The following is a 21,241-nucleotide window of genomic DNA, read 5'->3' on the forward strand; positions in this document are numbered from 1 at the left end:
AGTCCATTTTATTGCAGAGATGTGAGGAAACTGGGTTGGGAGGCGTAGTTTTAAATTGGTTGGAGGACTTCCTTAGGGATAGACAACAATCAGGCCGATACAGTAAAAATCACACGCATTCTCCTATGCGCGCGATACAGTAAATTATTTAAATTAGGGTCCGCGGTAAAAAGAGGTGCTAGGGACACTAGCGCATCCCTAGCGCCTCTTTTTGGACAGAAGCGGCAGCTGTCAGCGGGTTTGACAGCCACCGCTCAATTTTGCTGGCGTCGGTTCTCGAGCCTGCTGACAGCCATGGGTTCGGAAACCGGACGCCAGCAAAACTGAGCGTCCGGTTTTCAACCCGCGAGCCACAGGCCCATTTTAAATTTTTTTATTTTTTACTTTTTTTTATCTTTTGGGGCCTCCAACTTAATATCGCCAAGATATTAAGTCGGAGGGTGCACAGAAAAGCAGTTTTTACTTTAAAAATGGCGCGGGCCATCCAGTGCTCTTACCATGTGACAGGGGCCGGCCAATGGCACGGATACCCTGTCACAAGGTAAGGGCAAAGGTCCATCGGCGCCATTTGTATTAGTGGCAGCCGACGGCCCCGAGAGCGGGAGATCGCTCCCGGGACTTCCACTGGACCACCAGGTACTTGTAAAACGTTTTGGGGGGTTCAGGAGGGTGGGGGAAGCTAAGGGAACAGTTTTAAAGGGTCGGGGTGGGTTTAGGGATTGTTTTGGTGTGCCGTTTTTCCCGCCCTCCCCCAAAACGATAAGAGAACCCCAGGAACAAAATCGTGGGGTTCTCTTATCGGGAGCCCCCAATTTCTGACGATTTTGAAAATATCGTCCGATATTTTCAATCGTCCGAAGCCCGATTCACATCCCTAGTTACTACCCTTATCCAATAAGCCTTCATACTGTTACTGCAACTCCATCAGTGCTCTCTGTGGGGCGAAAAGGGGAATGAGATTCAGACAGAAACCAATGAGGGGCCTGCCCTTTACGATCTGGGGAAACAAATAAGCATGGGGAATAGTTTGCTGGTGCAGTGGTTACTACCCTTAACCAATAAGCCTACAAACTGTTAACACAACTCCATCATTGCTCTCTGATTTAGACAGTAACAAATGAGGACCCTGACCTTTACGGTTTGGGAAGCTGATAAGCATGGGGGTAACCTGCACAGGTTGGCAGATACTACCATAAGCTTGCTGGGCAGACTGGATGGTCCATGTGATCTTTTTCTGCCATCATTTCTATGTTCCTATGAACCAAAAAATTGAAATTGTACATCCTTCCATAATCTAAGTCCTTACTGTCAGGCTGAGTTTACTGGATCATGACTGAAGAATAGATTTAAAAAATACCACTGGGGGCTTTTCATATTTTTCTCCCAAATTTGTTGTGTTATTTTGGATACAATTTCATGTCATTACTCTATAAACACTGTTCAGTATTAAGAGGTAAATTTCAGCGGTACACACAAATGTTAGCATGAATTTTCAGGTATACGCAGAACGCAGCGCAACAAGCTCAACCGGTGTAATTCAGTGAGAGTAAATTTATGCCCAGAGGTTCAAAAACCGAAAGTGTGTGCATAAATGTTATTCCCACCCCAACTCCATTCTCCAGAATTCCTCTTTACTGTCCATATTGAAGAACATATGGAATTGCACCTACACATACGTTTACATGTACCAACCTCCCCCCCCCCCCCCCAAGCAATTTTCAAAAGCCCATTAACACCCATAAAACAGCATTTTATATATGTGAATGCATTTGAAATTTTAGTTTTAAATCCCTAGATCAGGGGGAGGCAACTCCAGTCCTCAAGTGCCATGCGCCAGTTGGGTTTTCAAGATATATGTTTGGTTTATCCTCGATATTTCAGTTTTGGGACTTTCAGCTTGAAAGATCCAGTGTACCATCAGAGAATTGGAAATATTGAGCATTTCATCTGGAGGAGAGAGACCCCTCACAGGAGTCTTGATGGCAAAAGGCCTGTAACCAGAAAGGCATAATAAGGTGGTAAGGCTCATCCACTATAAATTGTGCAAAGATTATAACCACCATACCAGAAAAGCACTGGGATCACGACTTTGAGAAAATTGTAGAGAATGAATACCTGCGACATTCCTATTCCAATAGATAAAAGTTTGATGAAAGAAAACCAGATAACTATGGGAAAGGAGAAAAGCACAAGAACAATATTGCTGATAGAAACGTCAGTACCAAGTGATTATTCTGTGGATCTTATGGAGAGAGAAGATCCTTAAGGGAGAATATCATAATAATTTTGTATAGATCCAATGTGCAACCGTACCTCAGGTGAATTCTCAAAGGAGTTACGTATGTACATTTATTATACTATTGTAGACATATTGTAGAGCTTTTTCTACAGCAGGTCCAGCCATCTGGAACAACCTCCCTGCAGAACTCAGAAGGGAACCGTGCCTACCAACATTTAAAAAAAAACTCAAAACTTGGCTCTTCTTACAAGCCTTCCCTGAGCCTTCAAACTTTCACTAGATAACTACAACTACTCAGCTTTGAATATGGAACTTCGCCCCTCCAATATTCTCCTCATTTACTAGTTTCCTACCCTAATAAGCTAACTAGCTCTAGACCAAGCTCGGTCATTTCACAATGTATTTAATTTAATTCCCTCTTAAGGCTTCTCTTTTTCCAGCTGAATCAGCTTCCTAGTTCATGGTCCTTGTTATTATGTAACTTTTTTACTTCTCTGCTTTGTCTCCACTAATTATAAAAAGTTGTTCCTTATGTTACGTTATGTTATACTGAGCTACCCCTGTTCGATGTAAACCGACCTGATATGGTATTCAGCCTTGAAGGTCGGTATAGAAAAATGTTAAATAAATAAAATAAATTTTCAGAAGCCATTTACCCATCTAAGTGCACTTTCTGCGGGTAAAACCTATCAACAATTCAATGGTGTATATTGTAGCAATTTTCAAAAGCCCACTTCCACTCAGTTTTAAGTGTGTAAATCATTTTGAAAATTCTGGTTGCCCCATCTCCCAAAAGACAAAGTGGACATAGAAAGGTACAGAGAAGGGTGACAAAATGATAAAAGGGGTGGAAAAGCTCCCTTATGGAGAAAGGCTACACAGATTGTGGCTGTTTAGTTTGGGAAAGAGACAACTGTAAGATGATATGACTGAGATTTATAAAACCATGAGTGGGGTGGAAGGTGTAAATAGGGAACATTTATTTACCCTTTCGAATAACACTAGGACTATGGGACCACTCCACGAAGCTACTAACTGGCAGATTTGAAACAAATCGTAGGAAGTCTTTTTCACTCAGCGCACAATCAAGGGATGGAATCTGTTGCTAGAGGACATGGTCAGGTCAACTAACACAGTGGGGTTGAAAAGAGGATTGGACAAGGAAAAGTCCATAAACAGTTAATAGCCAGGTAGACCTGGGAAAGCCAGCGCTTAACCCTGGGAGTGAGACACAAGAAATAGATCTGCTATTGATGATCTGATGGATATTTATGACTGGACTGGCCACTATCGGGGACAGAATGCCGGGCTCGATGGACCTTGGTCTGACCCAGCATGACACTTCTTATGTTCTTACATTCTTACGGGTGGATTTTAAATGCCCTGCTCGCGTAAATCCGCCGGGATTTACGCGAGCAGGGCCCTCATGCGCCGGCGCGCCTATTTTGCATAGGCCGCCGGCGCGCGCAGAGCCCCGGGACGCGCGTAAGTCCCAGGGTTTTTTAAAGGGGGTGTGTCGGGGCGGGGTTGAATGACGCGGCGTTTCAGGGGCGGGATGCGGCGTTTCGGGGGCGGGACCAGGGGCGTGGCGCCGGCCCGGGGACATGGTCGAGGCCTCCGGACCAGCCCCCGGGTCGGATAACGGCGCGCCAGCAGTCCGCTGGCACGCATAGATTTACGTCTGCTTCTAGCAGGCGTAAATCGAGGGACAAAGGTAAGGGGGGGGTTTAGATAGGGCCGGGGGGGGGGGGGGGTTAGGTAGGGGAAGGGAGGGGAAGGTGAGAGGATGGAGAAAGAAAGTTCCCTCCGAGGCCGCCCCGATTTCGGAGTGGCCTCGGAGGGAACGGAGGCAGGCTGCGCGGCTCGGCGCGCGCAGGCTGCCCAAAATCGGCAGCCTTGCGCGCGCCGATCCAGGATTTTATAAGATACGCGCGGCTATGCGCGTATCTTATAAAATCCAGTGTACTTTTGTTTGCGCCTGCTGCGCGAACAAAAGTACGCGATCGTGCTCTTTTTTAAAATCTACCCCTTAATATGCATAAGATGTATTTGCATGCAGTGGCATTGCCTACCCATGGCCTAGATTATGGGTAGGGTTTACAATCACAATCACAAATTGCTATTTTCAGACCATTTGTATTTATCTGTATTTATAAAGCACTTCTGTCCAAAATTATTCACAATTTAAATTGACAGTACATGCAGGGAACATCCATACTCCATAATATTACATTGACAGTAAACCTTTAATTAGTACAAAAAAAAAAGGTAAATGTACTGCCAAACTATGTGGAAAGCAGCCAGAGAGGTAGGAACCTCCTCCACACTTACGGTGCACGATTGCTTTGAATAACTGAAAAGGCAAAGGGAGCAGTACAAAATTCTCATTCCTTACAGCATGCATTTTGTTTAAACTTTAAGATTCTGTATCGGGTGCTGGGGGAGTAGGAGTTTTACGGTACATACCTAAGGAAAATATTTCCCACAGCAAAACTCCATAAGACCAAACGTCACTCTTTGTGGTATAAATTTTATCAAATATGGATTCAGGAGCCATCCATTTGAGAGGAAGCCGTGCCTAGGAAACAACGTATCATCATTTCAGATATTTTAAAGACAGGAAACATTCAGCTAAAGATGAAAGCTGGGTTACAAAATGAAAACGATGTCACTAACCTAACACTAGGCATTTGCTGGAAAATTCATGTCACATAATTTCCTTCCACGGAATCTAAAATGTTTCACACAATCTAAAACTGAAAAATTTTTCAACTTAACATCCTATGTGACATACAAGTCATGAAAGAAATAGGGCAACTGGCCCTTGTACCTATAAAATCTGCTCTTCTTTGTCTTTGGACCGAGCTGTAGCTTGCTTAATATTCTGCTTTGCTCCCATATCATATCACCAGCCTACCCACTTCAGCTCTTACAGAACTCAGCAGCTCACTTTATGCTTCCATCTCACATCATTTGCTTGTTCCGTGCTGTTTACTGGTTTCCCAGTAAATACTGAAGATCGTGCAGCCTGCCAACCTTTACCTTTTGATGCATTTTGGAGTAATTGCTTGCCTTTCTTGGGGAGAGTTATGCTTTTCCTTTACCTGGCTTACCGATGGAATCTTGCCAGCAAATTGATAGATTCCACACAGAGGCCAATATTCCAAGACAGCTGAGCACCTGAACTCAGTTTTAGGTACCTAAAGTTTAACAGATTTTCAGCCAAACTTAGGTGCCTAAGTTGTGGGCTGAAAATGTCCCTAACTCTAGGTGCTTAAAACTGAGGCTCCTAAATTTAGGCCTTCTATTCAGTCATCTGAATTAGGCACCTAGTGCTGAAAATCAGCAATAGGTGCTTAACTTACTTCTAACCTGACTCTGTCCCTTGGCCATGCCCACTTATTAGGGGGCTAAATGTAGGCACCAATTGAAAATAGGCTCCTAAATGTAGAGAGTTTAGTCAGTTTTCAAAGATGTCAATTTAGATGCCTGACTCTCAAAGTTAGGTGCCTAAACCCTTTGAAATTTGACCCCTATAAAGGCTCCCAGGGTGCTCATACATAAATCACAAAAATACACTTTTTAAATATTCTAAAAATACTCAGTGTTATTACAAAATTTAAAAGAGTTAAACCAAACTAATAAATTACTGACTTACATCTCCTTTTCTCACATAATCAGGATCCTTATAAATATCTCTTGCAAGGCCAAAGTCACAGATCTTTACCACATTGTTCTCAGATAAAAGGATGTTTCTGGCTGCCAAATCTCGATGAATGCACTATAATAAAACAGTCACATAATCAAAATGCATTTCCTCAATCCTACCCACAAATTTCCTGAATCCCTCTGGTGTCATTTTTCATAGTTCATTCGATAAAATAATTTCACATTTTGTAAAGGAAGTTGACTGAACTGCACAGGAAGCTCTTGTGAGCGCTAGCACTTTTTTTTTCTCTCAAATAAATGATTCTTCAGATCAGAAAGCCACCAGTCCTCAATTAAATTAATGTTACCAAGGGGAGCATTTGTCAAAACTTGTGCTATGTACCCTGAAAAGAAAAGATCACACAGATATAAATCCACATTCTTGTAACTCTTTCACTAATTGAAATATTTATCAAACAGTTTTATAACACTAAAACAAACTATATTTAGGTCAGAAGTCTCTGCTCCCACATACATTTTAAAATTAATAACCCAAAAAAAATATTTTTGAGGTAGACTTGTACAAGCTTCTTGAAATACTTCTACCTCTTCCTGCTCCATTCCCTTTAATCCATTAATACACAATCAGCCTCCCACCTCAATGCTACCCCAATCAGTCTTTACCACACTATCACACCACCATGTCCATCCTAGTGTCCTTGTTTATAAACTCCTTCGTCCACTTAGCTCTTCAAAGTAGGGAAATCTCTACTGCTGATTATATTTTCCTGAATGAACTATAAATTGTACTGAATATTGATTTATATACCTAATAGCTCTCTGTGGTGATGATCCAGGGGAAGGTGAAACCCATCTATTCACGTGCATCTGTAGCATATTCTACAACGGTGATTACAAAGTCCTCAAGGAGCTCGTATACAGCACTCAGATTAAGTCCCTATGTGATTTCTTGTTCCAGGAGCCTAATTATATCGCCATAATGATACTTGTTTCCTTTAAAAACTTGTCCAATTTATTTTTGAAGTTATTAAGAGTTATGTGCTGTATCCGTGACTGTGTGTTTGCTATTCTGGCTGTAGTGTATATAAATAATCATGGATGGATAAAAGACTTGAAAATTAATGAGGAAATGATATAGCTATACTAACTAAAGAGGTCAACACAACAGCAGTTTGCTACAAAGCTGGACTGTCTTTAATATGGTGCCAAATATGGTGCCAAATATCTTTATTATTGTTATGTCTATAATTATGCATTAATACATCTTACATGGTATGCAGACCCTGTACAGGAGCCTTTCTGCACCTCTGACCGATACAGAAAAACCCGCGGGAGAGCCGGCGATACAGAAAAACCTGCGGGAGAGCCGGCTCTCCCGATGCACGCCCAGGCCACTCTCCTGGGCACGTGATTCAGTAAGGAAAAATATGTAAATGAGGGCCTGTGGTAAAAGGAGGCGCTAGGTAGACTAGCACATCCCTAGCACCTCCTTTTTGACAGGAGCGGCAGCTGTCAGCGGGTTTGACAGCCGACGCTCAATTTTACCGGCGTCGGTTCTCGAACCCGCTGACAGCCACGGGTTCAGAAAACGGTCGCCGGCTAAATTGAGTGTCCGTCTTCCAGCCCACGGGCTGCGGGCAGATTTAAATTTTTTTTTCTTTTGGGGCCTCCGACTTAATATCGCTATGATATTAAGTCGGAGGATGTACAGAAAAGCATTTTTTTCTGCTTTTCTGTACACTTTCCCGGTGCCAGATGAAATTAACGCCTGTCTTTGGGCAGGCATTAATTTCTGAAAGTAAAATGTGCGGTTTCGTTGCACATTTTGCTTTCTGTATCGCGCAGGAATGACTAATAGGCCCATCAACATGCATTTGCATGTTGCGGGCGCTATTAGTTTCGGGGGGTTGGCTGCATGTTTTCGACGCGCTATTACCCATTACTGTATAAGGGGTAAAAATATCACGTTGAAAACACGCAGCCAAACGCAGGCTAACAGTGCGCTCCGCCGGAACGTACTTTACTGTATCGGCCCGCTAGCCAGGTACAGAATGTGGGCAATGAAGGGAAGCTTAAAAGACAACCTACAGGCTGCCTGGAAGGGAGAATTTGGGTGTGGTCCTGAAAAAAAGGTTGGTTGTGTGCTGTGAAAACAAAAAAACTTTACCTGTTTGCCCTCTCAAGGAACCAGGGTTGGTTGAAGCTCAACACTTTAGAATTTGACAAGTATCAGCCCATTTCCTCTCTCCCTTTTATTACAAAAGTCACTGAATCATCCGTCTTATGTCAACATTCTCAATTCTTAGACAATCACCAATTTGGTTTTCGAAAATCTCACAACACTGAAACTCTTCTCATCTCTTATTAGACATTTTTCATTGCAGATTTGATTCTGGCACAAGGTACATTCTAGTTCTGCTACATATTAGTTCTGCGTTCAATACACTGGATCATGCAATACTCTTATCACGTCTCAGAGAAGTAGGAATGGCTGGTTCACTTCTCACGTGTTTTTTCTTCAATTTTACCAATCGCACATATCAGATAAAAATGCATTCATTCAGTTCATCCTGGTACCCCGTACAATCTGGCTTCCATAGGGTTCCGCCCTTTCCTCAGCATTTTTCAATTTTTATTATATTCCACTATATCAAATTCTAGGACAACTAGGTGTATCATATAAACTTTTTGCTGATGACATCCAGTTTTCTTTTCCACTACGATCCAACTGACATGACACCAATCAATTTTTTTCTGAATGTCTGTCCACCATTCAAGGCTGGTTGCTACAGAACAAACTATCACTCAATCTAAGAAAGACTGAAGTTCCCTCTCTTGGGCAACCTGCTTCTTATTCAAATTCTCCAATCTTTACACATAATGGATCAAACATTTATTTGATTCAATTAAATCACATATTCAATCAGTTGTTCAAACCTCTTTTTTCAATTTAAAACTACTATGCCACCTCAAGAACCTTTTAGAACCTTCCAACTTTTGCATTGTTCTTCAGTCTCTGGTGTTGTCTGGCATTAATTATTGCAATTCCTTATACTCAGGCTTACCTCTGTCTACTATATTGCCATTACAAATTATACAAAACTCAATAGCCCGCTTACTCAATGGATCTCATATACACGACCACATCATTCCCATTCTTAAAGCATTACATTGGTTACCAGTTCATTTCTGTATACAGTATAAAGCTGCCTTAATTATTCATAATCTTCTTTACATCATCTCCATTTTGAGAATTCATACTCCTTCACTAGCTCTGCGATCTGCAGACCAATGTCTGTTAGACCTTCCATCTCCCAAAACAGCACGCCTCACTACAACTAGAGAACACTCCTTCTCTATGCATGGACCCACTCTCTGGAATTCACTGCCAAGTCACATATGACTGACTAAAGATCCCAAATTCTTTTTTTTTTTTTTGTGTAAATCATTTTTATTAAGATTTTAGAGAAGGGTCTTACACAATTCAGCACACTACATTGTACAAAACCAGTGAAGAAACACCAGAACAAGGTATAACTGCTAACAAGCATTAAGCAACAGTAACCAGGGGCCTAAAGCAAGCTATGCAGTAAACAAATAAAGCACAATATATGACATACAGCTTCACACAATGGAGCTAGAGCTCCTACGTGCTGGAAATCAAGGGAACACCATTTTGTAAAACTGCGATAACCCGTCTCTTAATTTCTTCCATCCCCAGGTATCTCGAGGAACCTCCCACCCCCTCCCTCCCCCACCCCTCCCCCACTGGTACTGAATTAACTGAGTTGACATGATTGACATGATATAGGGTATGATATAGGGTAAGCCACAACTTCTGAATGAACAAGGTATAACCATGAGCAGCACACAGGTGCCAAACCATACGTGCCAAAACATACACTGAGCCACGATATATAGATTGTAGGCAATTGCAGTCTGCTTCAGACCACCCGAGGCCTCTACTCCCCCACTTCATATGTCAGGTCTATAAGGCTACCACCATTTCCGCAAGGCAAAAAGTTCTTCTCGTCCTCTGGAAGCCAAGAAATGTAGTCAGCCCACAGTTGCCGCGTAGCTGTAAACTTTGAAAGAGAAACTTGTTTTGCAGACAGCAATTCCATATGCATAAGCCATGACACCTTCTTCTTCCACACTGGTACATACTGAGGTCTGGGTTCAGTCCATTGTGCCAGAATCGCAGTTTTTGCAATAAGAATAAATTTTCCTAATAACTTCGCTTGACAGTTTGGTAGCTCGCCTCCAGGGCACTCAGGCAGTCCAAGAAGCCACCATCCTGGATCCATGGGTGGCGTCCAGCCCCACAACTGGACGATAAGACGACGGAGAAAATTCCAGAACGTCGTTACAACCGAGCATGTCCAAAAACTGTGATAGAAATGAGGGGAAGGGTCGCCACATCGTATGCACCGACTGCCTGAGACGATCCCCATACGAAATGCTTGGGTTTGAGAATAATAGGCTTGATGCAGAAATCTGTACAGTTTCTCCCTCAAAGGCACATTTTCCACCGTAGTCGGGATGCGGAGAAAGCAGGTTCTCAGGTCTGCCACTGAAATGGTGTTCGGAAGTATTGAGTTCCATTTTGTGGCTACAGACTCCAAGCCTTGATGTTTAATGAGATCTTGCCGGGCGGCATAATATTGGGAACAGGTGTTTTGTTTGCCATCGTCTCCCGCCAGCAGCTTGCCCAGGCTCGCAGACTGAGAAAAGTTGGTATGAAGCTGGCTTTCAGTTAGCAAAAAATGTCTCAATTGCAGGTAGCCATAAAAACCCTCCTGGGGCAGCTGATAGCGATCTCGCAGCTCCTGAAAGCTAAAAAGTTGAAACGAGTCAGAGTCCTCTTTGATGACTTGCCGCATACAACATAGGCCCAAAGTTGCCCAGGTTTTAAAGAGATGTTGAGTCATGCCCGGCACAAAACGTGGGTAGCCGCGGATGGGTAGGTATGTCGTGGAATGGACATTTAGCTTAAACTGGTGACATAGCCAACGCCACTGTAGCCGTAAAGGTTTGATAACCACACTCTGCGCAATATACACCGGCAGATCGCGGCCGTCCAAGTGTAAAACGGCCCCTGGAGCATAGGGGGCCAACCAGTCTTTGTATAAGTCTATTGGAGAGTGAAAGTCCGTCCCAAGTATCCAATCCCGAACATGTTGAAGTAAACTCGCCTGGTTGTATCCTTCCAGATCCGGGCAATGTAGACCCCCTTCCTGCCGGGACATCATGAGGGTGTTGAGGGAGATACGCGCTCGCTTACCATTCCACAGGTATCTTCTGATGCTCTTGCGTATTGCCAGGGCATCTTTCTTTTTAAGCCACACAGGGAGCATGCGGAAGAGATATAACCATTTGGAAATTTCCATCATTTTCAAAAGCAGTATTTTCCCCGATAGCGAAAGAGGTAGTCCACGCCAACCGTCCAAGCGGCTGAGCAATTTCTGTTTTAGAGGACCAATGTTTAAATCATACAGGAGCTGTGGCTTAGCTGGAATATAGACCCCCAAGTACTTAAGAGCAGTTTGGACCCACCTCAGAGGGAAACAGCCTGGCCAAGAAGCATGTAATGTCCCCAACACATCCAACGCCTCAGATTTTTCAATGTTGACTTTTAGCCCAGCAAACTGCCCAAAAGCGGCTTGAATCTGCAGTACTTTTGGAAGCGCTGCCACTGGGTTAGTTAAAAAAACCAGCATGTCGTCTGCAAAGGCAGCGACTTTAAATTGGCTCTGCTTATAGATGAGCCCTCTGATATCTGAAGTTTCAGCTAATTTTCTTAATAAGGGGTCCAAAATCAATATGTACAAAATAGGGGACAAGGGACAACCCTGGCGTACTCCCCTCTGAAGTGGAATCGCTTGAGAGGTTACATCATTAGCTCTAATATACGATACAGGAGACTTATATAGAATAGAGATGGCATCAATAAAAGGGGTGGGGAACCCAAACCGGTGCAATAGCGAGAACATATAGTCCCATGAAACGCGATCAAAGGCTTTTTCGGAATCGAATCCTATGGCTAGGGCTTCAATGTGAGAGGCATGAGCCATTTCTATCGCGGAAATTAGCCCTAGGACATGAGCTCCCGCATTCCTGCCATTCACGAACCCTGCTTGATAAGGGGAAATAATTGTCTGCAATATGGAAGTCATGCGGCCCGCTAGGATCCTGGCATAAAGCTTAAGATCGCAATTTAAAAGGGAAATTGGGCGGTATGAGGCCGCCTGACATGGGTCTTTCCCCGGTTTAGGTAGCACTACAATATGAGCATCCGTGAAATGCGCAGGGAAACTCCGTTGCTCTCGCGCACTATTAAAGAAGGCCGTCATAGGGCCTAGTAAACAAGAATTTAAAATCTTATAGTATTCGGCCGAAAGGCCATCGGGCCCTGGGGATTTATGCGGCTTACTAGTGTGAATGACTCCCCTGAGTTCCCCCTCCGTGATGGGCCTACTAAGGAGAATCTGCTGCTCCGAGGACACCTGAGGTAAAGTCAATCCCCGGAAGAACTCATCCTCTTCCAGCCTCCCCCCAGGCCGGTCCTCTGTATAGAGGCCCTCATAAAACTGGCGGAGGATTTCGCAAATCTCAGGACTAGTTGTGACCAGGGAGCCCTTCAAAGACTTCAGTCCACCTATGAACGCCTTTTTCCGCTTAATGGCCACCAATCGCGCCAGTAACTTCCCTGATTTATCCCCATGTCTGAAAAAATTATGTTCCACCGTTTTAAGGGACCTTTGGGCTCGCAAATGTAAGTGCGCATTCAACGCCATCAGGCATGCTCTATAAGCCTCTCTACGCGAAGACGTGGGGGACTCAGCCAAATCTCTTTTAGCTTTTGACAGCCGCGCCTCCAAATCCAGTATATCAGCATTAAGCTTTTTCCTTTTGGCAATGGAATAAGCAATAATGTCCCCTCTTAGGACCACTTTACTAGTTTCCCAAAACAAAATAGGGTCTCCCAAGTGCTGGCTATTATTGACAGTAAAGGCCTCCCATTTTTGCCTCAGAAACTGATGAAAAGTCTTATCTGTATTTAAATGTCCCGGGAACCTCCATACTCTCTGACTCTGCCGAGGCCCCGAGAGCCAAAAATCCACCCAAATGGGTGCATGGTCCGCCACCACTATGTCCCCTATCTCTGCCCCCTCAACCCGGGCAAAGAGTGTGTCAGGGATAAGAATATAATCAATCCTTGAGAGGGTGCTATGAGCCTTTGACACATGGGTATACTCTCGTATTTCAGGGTGCAGCACCCGCCAGACATCTAACAACCCCAAAGACTTACAATAAGTGGATACCCCAGTTTCAGACGCCAACCGGTGGCGAAGCGGCAGCTGTGATTTATCCAGACTTGGGTCTAATACACTATTAAAATCACCTGCGAGGAAAAGCTCCCCCTGCATGTTAGTCAAAAGGACCGTGATGAGCTGATTGACAAAAGCAGAATCAGGTTTATTAGGGGCATATAAATTGCATATAGTAATAGGTTGCCCTGCCAACGTGCCTATAATGATAATGTATCTACCTGCGTCGTCCTTAATTTCCCGTAGAATAGAAAAGGGAGTGTTTTTGTGGATTAAGATTGCTACACCTCCCTTCTTCCCCTGAGCTGCCGAATAATAACAAGCTGCAGCCCACTCCCGACAAAGCTTCGCACTTTCCATTGGGCTTTGATGCGTTTCTTGGATGCAGGCAATATTTACATGTAATCGCTGTAAGTGTTGGAATACTTTTTTCCTCTTTATTGGGGAGCCTAGCCCGTTGACATTCCAAGAAATTAAGCGGTACTTATTGCCCATCTAACCAGGATCCCAAAGCCATCGAAATAGACAAGTATAAAGAACAGGAAACATAGGAAGGGCAGGCCCCCAGCCTAACCCGCCCTCCCGCCAAATTCGTGACTGTATCTCCAGATGGCCCCCGAGTTCACCCAGAAGCCCCAAGGAGCAGTGCAGCCTAGCCAGACAACCCCGTTCAAAAAACACTATCAGTACCAGTAGTTTCCCCCTCCCCTCCCTTCCCCTTATACCCCATATGAAACCCAACAATATATGAGGACTCATAGGTCCCACCAGGAGGTCAAAATTGTGTGTGTGATCAGGAAGCACAGCGCTCCCACCCGCCACCCTAATGGAGCATGTAGCCTGCTAGACACAGGAAACAGAAAAACATAGCAACTCAGCAAGAAGTGTTACTTATTGAGGGAGTCCAAGAACCGCTTTGCCTCCTCAGCCGTCTCAAAGGCAGTCCACGTGCCGCCATAATTAATCCGCAGCCTCGCAGGAAACTGTACAGAGAAACGCATGTTCTGTTCTATGAGCTTGCTACAAGTCGGCCCATAAGCACGCCGCATGGCCGCCACTTTAACTGATTAGTCCGGCGCCAACCGAATCTCAGTCCCCTGAAAGCTTAGCGTGGTTTGCTTCCTGGCCGCCTGTAAGACCAAATGCTTATGATGGAAATTTAAGATTTTTGCGATCACCGTGCGCGGGCGATTCATCCCCTCTCTCCGGGCCCCTATACGGTGAATCCGTTCTATCTCCAGGTTGTCCTGCAGTTCGGGGAGCCCCAGTGCATCCGGCAGCCATTTTAAAATAGCGGGCCTAAGGAGATTATCCTCAAGAGACTCAGGGAGGCCAATGAATCTGATGTTTGACCGCCTAGCCCTATTTTCTAGGTCCTCTAATTTGTCATCTTGAGCCTTTACTGTATTTTCCAAAGTTTGCACCTTGCCTTGTAAGACGGTTACGCTGTCCTCTAAGGTAGACGTTCTCTCTTCGACGAGGGCGATACGCGGGGCATAATCCCGCAGGGCTTCTTGCAAGGAGGATAGTTGTGCCGATATCCCTTCCAATTTAGTATCTAGCACTGCACTCATCGCCTCTTTAATCTCCGCCGTCATCGGGTGCACAGAAAGCCCCGGCTGGTCTTTTCCGCCTTGCCCCGCTGCAGGAGATGCGGCCGCCATTTTAGGTTCCAGGCCACGAGATTGCTCCTTGTCCTTCTTTGCTATTTTCGGAGGCATCACCGAAGGCGATTTGGACATAAACGAGGTTATCGACATAAGCGGTTCAAGAGCTGTAAGATTTAAGTGTCGTAGCAGGGCGCTAGCTAGCGGATGGTGGCGGGTAGGAGATGTGCCGCCCGGAGCGAGAGCTGGTGCGTCCGGCCTCGCTCACCACATCACGTGACCTTCCCCCAAATTCTTTAAGGATGCATTGAAAACTCATTTATTCAAGATGGTATTTCCTAATGAAGAACCTTTGTATGTGTTTTCTCTAATGACTAATGTACCAGTAACCCAACATGATTTTGCATCACCTCCTTTGACCATGCATGGCCTGTTATAATAGTTATAATAATGTTATATATAATGTTATAATAATATATATAATGTTATAATAATATCCCAAGACTATTACACTGAACATTTAAACTTGATTGTTCTCCAACAAGAATGATACTACATATTACCCACAGACTTCTAATATTAGCTTCTCATAGATAAACTGAACGTTAACATACTCTCCTTTCCATAAAAAAATAATTTCCCCCATCAATAATAACATATTTCCCCCGTCAACAACATCTCATTTAAAACTATATAAATTAGCCCACTCTACGCTGTTTTTATGTACATAATTTCATTCAATTTGTTGATTAGCACTCGGTTAACCTCAGTTATACCCTGTTTGTTTCAACTGTTGACAAAATGTTTTTGTATATATTATTGACAAAATGTACTAAGTTGTTATATCTGTAAACCGGAGTGAAGGCATCTAGCTATACTTCGGTATAAAAAAACATTTAAATAAAAAATAAATAAATAGCTCCCCCACTAACTCTGATGCTGCAAAAACTGTATATTCTCGAGGTATTGTTTAACATCTTATGCAGATTATTTAGTAAATATTGTTTTTATGTTACTTTGTTTTATTGATTATGTATGTTCCATTGTACCCCACCCCTAATTAATAGTAACAAATACTTTTAAATAAATAAATAGATTTATATTCTGCTTTTTCAGGCACTTCAAAGTGGATTACATTCAGTTACTGTAGATATTTAGAGGCGTCTATGGAATCTGGAGCTTTCAGCAGTTCTCTTCTTAAAGCTAAGGACCCTACTCTTAGCATATAGAAGGACTGCCTAAGAATTAGACTATTGAGACTATTTGGAACTGTGCCTGAACTTGAAGTAAAGGCAACCTATCTCCATGGTGCACCAAACTGGTGACTGGGACTAGTATGCAAGTTGTACCTGGAGCAAGGGCAGAATTGTTTCCAGTGTGCACATGAGTGAATTATGCAAGAACCTGTTTTGTGAGCTATGAGCACATTTTAAGGTGAATTTTCAAAGAGTTGCATGCGTACAAATCAGCACATGAGCATGCAAATAGCATATATTCACATATGTGCTATTTTATAAAACCTCAAAACTACACATGAATGTAATGGTGCATGAATTAATTTGCTTGTATGAAAAAAAGGGGCGAACTGTGGCAAGGCCAACATTTACACATACAAGGAGCTATTTTATAACCTACAAAGCAACGTGTGTATGGCTGTTACCTGCACATATTCACATCCGCTAATTATCTGGTGTAAGGCAAAATAAAATTCTTTATAGCCAAATAGTGATTGGGTGAGGGGTCTGGGTAAACTGGGCGGGGTACAAGCTGAAGAACCAGGAAACTCTTGATAACACATGGAAAGCCAACAAGTGCTAAGGAAAATATGCAAGTTAAATTTCCTTGCTTAAATGAATAAAATTAGGAGCACACATATGCATGATAGCAGATTTGTGCCACTTATAGAGATAAATTTTGACTTCTCTGGGTAAGTGGCAGCAGCAATGCCGCTTAGCTGGAAAAGTCTCAAGAACTGCTACTTATTCAGCTAATTAAGATAGCTGGATAAGTGTTTATTCGCTACTTATCCGGCTATGTTGAAAATACATGCCATGTATCTTCTCTTTAAGTATATTTTTAGTGAAAAGCCTCTAGCTTGTCTGCACTTTGACTGGGAACTTATCACAGTAACTATTATTATTTGAAATATTTTGAAGCGGAAGTATCCCTGTGGACCACATCAGATGGCAGATGCACAACATATAGAGAGTATCTGAGGTTTTCTGGATTCATACTTTCAAGAAAATTGCATTAAAAAAAAAAACCAACCTTCCTCGATGACAAAAACTCCATGCCTCTTGCCACCTGAAAGCTGTAAGAAATCAAGTCTTCCATTGTGATGGGCTGCTTGTAAAACTCATCTGCATCTGAAAACAATCAAACTCAAAATAAAAATGTATGCACACTCTTATTGTGCCAACAAACATTTGTGGATTGGCTCTATGCAAGGTATTGCAGAATATGCAAACTTTATCACAAAGCATTGCAATTGGTGCAAAACTCAGCAGCTAGAGTCAAAGCAGGAATTTCCATAGGTGAGCATATTTTACCAATCTTGTTTAATTTGCATTTGTTACCCATTAAATGGACAATTAGTTTCAAGATAATTATGCTTGTGTTTAAAGGTTTAAATGGGATTATTCCACCTAGCCTTAGGGGTAGATTTTAAAAGAAGCGTGCGCGACCTACATGTTCACACGCTACCCGGCGCACGCACATGTACGCCCAATTTTATAACATGTGCGCGTAGGCGCGTGCATGTTATAAAATCGGGGGTCGGTGCGCACAAGGGAGTGCACAATTATGCACCTTGTGTGTGCCGAGCCGCGCTGCCTTCCCCCATTCCTCACCCCTAATCTGACCTTCCCACCCCTTCCCCTAACCTTTCCTCCCCCTAACCCTACTCTAACCCCCCCCTCCCCCAAATTTTTAATTTACCTTTTGCGCCTGCTGGCCAACTGCCGGCCAACTGCCAGAGCGCAATCCCAAGCACAGCGACAAATGGCTGCTGGGCCTGGAGCCTCTGACCCCGCCCCTCCCCGCCCATGCCCCACCCCCTCCCTGACCCTTTAGTAAAGCCCCGGGACTTACACACGTCCCTGGGCTTTACGCATGTTGCCGGGCCTTTTGAAAATAGGCCTGGCACTCGTAAACTTTTTAAAATCCGGCCCTTTCTGTTTACTCAGGCATTTGCTGGTACATAGCTTTAGTGAGTTTTTAAACAATTTTCAGTATGTTTATTGAGTAGTTCCTAATTAATATTTTGTTATTTTTAGAAAATTGAAGTAGTGTTATTTTTATTTTACTTTATGTTTATTGTTTTATTTTTTGTTTATGTATGATCATAATTTTCTGTATGTATTCTGTTAACTGCATAGGAATTGCTTGATATGCAGTATATACATTTTTTAAATAAATAAATAAACAAACTATTTGAAAAGTACTGACATATAGTAACAACTATTAAGCATGAGCTAATAAGGCCAATGAGAGCAAAATCATGACTGTGTTGGGGGGAGGACAGGGGAAGTTTTATACAGATCAGCTGTTGAGCCACAGGCTTAAATTTTAGTAAAAACAGTTCTCCACCCCCCCCCCCCCCCCCCGAGATCATTAATGGTACCAAAGAGAAAATCCGAGATCTTCCTGTTGCATTGGGTAATACAAACTACATTCACATCTAATAATATTTGCACGTGACCTTTCAAGAGCCTTCTCATGGATTTTCATCAGGCTGATAGTCACAAAGTATTTTGGGGATGCACAGTATAAAGTAAAAATATCACAGCCTATGTAGCGCAGAAAGGATTTAATACCTACCCTCCTCTTCCTCCTCAACAAAACTCAGACTTTTATCTTCTTCAAATCCAGAGCTTGCTAAACTTTCATCGCTTGCAATGCTGTCCAGTCTTGGTTTTCTGCTCTCAGCCAGATCCATGTCGTTCTCTCTTTTCATCTGCTCCGGCTGTGATGCTGATTCCTGTAACCAAATCATAAAAAAATAAAATACAATTCGGTGTTGTAGATTATGAAAGCTACACAAGGAGGCATCTGAAATAAGAAAGCTTTGCTATAATTGGCTCCTTAGATACTTCTAAATTACAAAGCAAGTTATTATTCGGCCCTGTCATCCATGCTAGGTCTAAGAGACATAGCAGCAGATTCCCGAAAGCCCAGTCAGGAGGAGGGCAACTTTCAAAGCTATTCCATTCCTGGGGTTTTGGTAGTTTAGAGGCCTGTGACTCCTGTTCAGGGAACAGGAGCACAACGTGGGGAGGGACTTTCCCATTGTGGGGGAAGGTAGGGAGGGGGGTTAGAGAGGGGGTGAGGAAGGGAAGTAAAGGATTAAGGTGACATGAAGCGGGTGGGAGGTGAGGGGCGGAGACAGAAAAAGGAGGGTGGGTCAAGAGAATAAGCAGAAGGAAGGGCTAAGAGAAAAGAGGCAGGATGGGTGGAGCTGGGATAAAAGGGGGAGCAGGAAATTAGCCACTCCCTTTTTTTCTCTCCGGCTCCGAGGTGGACAATCCCTGCCCATTCACCTTTCAAAAAAAAAATAAATTTAAATAGGCCATTTGTAGCATGCAGTAAGGAGCAGGGCGGGCGACCAGCAAATTCGGACCAGAAGGGACCATGCAGCAGCCACCATAGGGGCGGGGAAATTGCCTGCGACGAGGTTTGCAAGAGCAACATTTCTAGGAAGGGGCGGGGAAATCCAGTGCTGGGTGTCACTTTTGTTTTGATGGCGAAAGGGGCTAAGGCAGCAGGCGAGCAGCGCTCAGCCCAGGATCCTTGTCTTCGACAGATTTGGGTCTGGGAATGCCGGCAAAACCTCTCTGCATAAAAAGATTCGTCGGAGGTTGTGAATGGCAGAGTTGAGAGTTATCTAGCGCTGGTCACCCAGCTTGTTAGGCCGGTAGCTACCAATCACATTAGTACGCATTAGATAGGCTTGCGTTGTGTTTGTTAGTTGTTGTATGCTGTGGCCATGCTTGTCTACAATAAATGTTTCATTGGGTAATCACTGACTCTGTACCTCATTATACAGTGGGCGAATAGAGCTCTTGGCGGGCTAGCGGTGCCATGGGCTTGGCAGGTGGGTGGGGAGGAGGGTTTTCTGAATCTGGGGAAGGGTCCCTATGCTTGCCCACATTCAGCACGTTGTACTTTGGTATCTTGATGAACATGTTGTACGAAGGAGTGTTGTGGGTTTATTTGGAAGGATTGTTTATTGATTCATTTTGTATGATATGTGGCCTGTCTCCCAGTGCAAGTGTGAGATGGAGTTATACTATGTATTAGGTACTATTTTGTATTGATTATTGTATTTTTGTATTCTTATTGCATTGTGATGTAAACCACTTCGGGTTCATATTTGTGAAGTAGAGTGGAATAAAAGGGTAAAGCTGTAATGTAATGTAATTTAATTTCCACACATAAAACAGTGTTGCATGTACAAAAATGGCTTTGAAAATTCAGATTTGGATTCAGCTAACTTTGGCCAGGATTCATCATTCCATGCAGAATGATGAACCCTGCACTACAGGGGGGCGGTCGGGCGATAGCCTGCACCGCACCGCACCATGGCGGTGCGGTGCAGCCAGCTGCAGGTTATGGCGGGCATAGCGCCATCGGAAAAAGTGGTGCTATTCCCCGTGCTACTGCCAGCGATAATGTTCGAAACATTATCGCCGGCAGCGGTGCCGCCGCCGCTTAGCATAATTCCCTTCCTAACTCCGCCGATAAGTAGCGATTTTTCCGGCTAAGTGGCAGCCGCTGAATATCCGGCTACATTCAGCAGCCGCCACTTAGCCAGATAAGCCTCTGGGTGGGCAATGGGTGGATCAGGGCAGCACTACTAATCTGGTTAAGTTAACCGGATAAATAGCGATATTCATACTTACCCGGTTAAATTAACCGGATAAGTCAGACCTGTTATCAGGTATAACTTAGCAGAATATAACTTATCTGGCTAAGAAGCAATTTTGATGGGGATATTCAGCAGCATGACAGGAAAAGGAGTGAGAATCACTACTAGGAAGAATCTGAATTTATGTTAGAGATTTTGCTGCCTTTTCTGGAAAATCATAATTTCTGTTTTCTCCAGGTTTACTTGTAGAGCAAGTATTTCTTTATACCAGAGCTTTCCAAACTGTGTGTCGGGACACGTTAGTGTGTCGCCTGCAGTGTGCAGGTGTGTCGCGCAAGCCCGGTCAACTCTGATGCGAATTTGGGCTTTTTTTTTTTCTAGAGATTCACTTTTTTTTTTCAGTTTATGGGTTGCTTATTATTGGGTGATTTTTGCTGTCAATCGCGTTTTTTTGGGGGGCTTGGTGGGTGGAAGAGCCCAGCCATCCTTGCATTGGCTGCTGCTGCCGATGAGGCCTGGCCATGAGGAG

The 21,241-nt window shown here is 43.7% G+C and overlaps 1 protein-coding gene across 2 annotated transcripts in view; it reads right to left on the reverse strand.

Annotated features, from left to right (window-relative positions):
- The window catches only part of FLT1 (fms related tyrosine kinase 1), a 379,855-nt gene that overhangs the window by 36,762 nt on the left and 321,852 nt on the right, over positions 1-21,241 (reverse strand). For both annotated transcript variants that reach the window (XM_029602609.1, XM_029602608.1), the window contains 4 exons: positions 18,666-18,825; positions 17,115-17,212; positions 5,898-6,020; positions 4,706-4,817 (listed from right to left, as the gene is read on the reverse strand). In XM_029602609.1, coding sequence (XP_029458469.1) covers positions 4,706-4,817; positions 5,898-6,020; positions 17,115-17,212; positions 18,666-18,825 — 493 coding nt within the window. The remainder of the gene's footprint in view (positions 1-4,705; positions 4,818-5,897; positions 6,021-17,114; positions 17,213-18,665; positions 18,826-21,241) is intronic.

This window comes from Rhinatrema bivittatum, chromosome 5 (genome assembly GCF_901001135.1).
Source record: "Rhinatrema bivittatum chromosome 5, aRhiBiv1.1, whole genome shotgun sequence".
NCBI lineage: Eukaryota > Metazoa > Chordata > Amphibia > Gymnophiona > Rhinatrematidae > Rhinatrema > Rhinatrema bivittatum.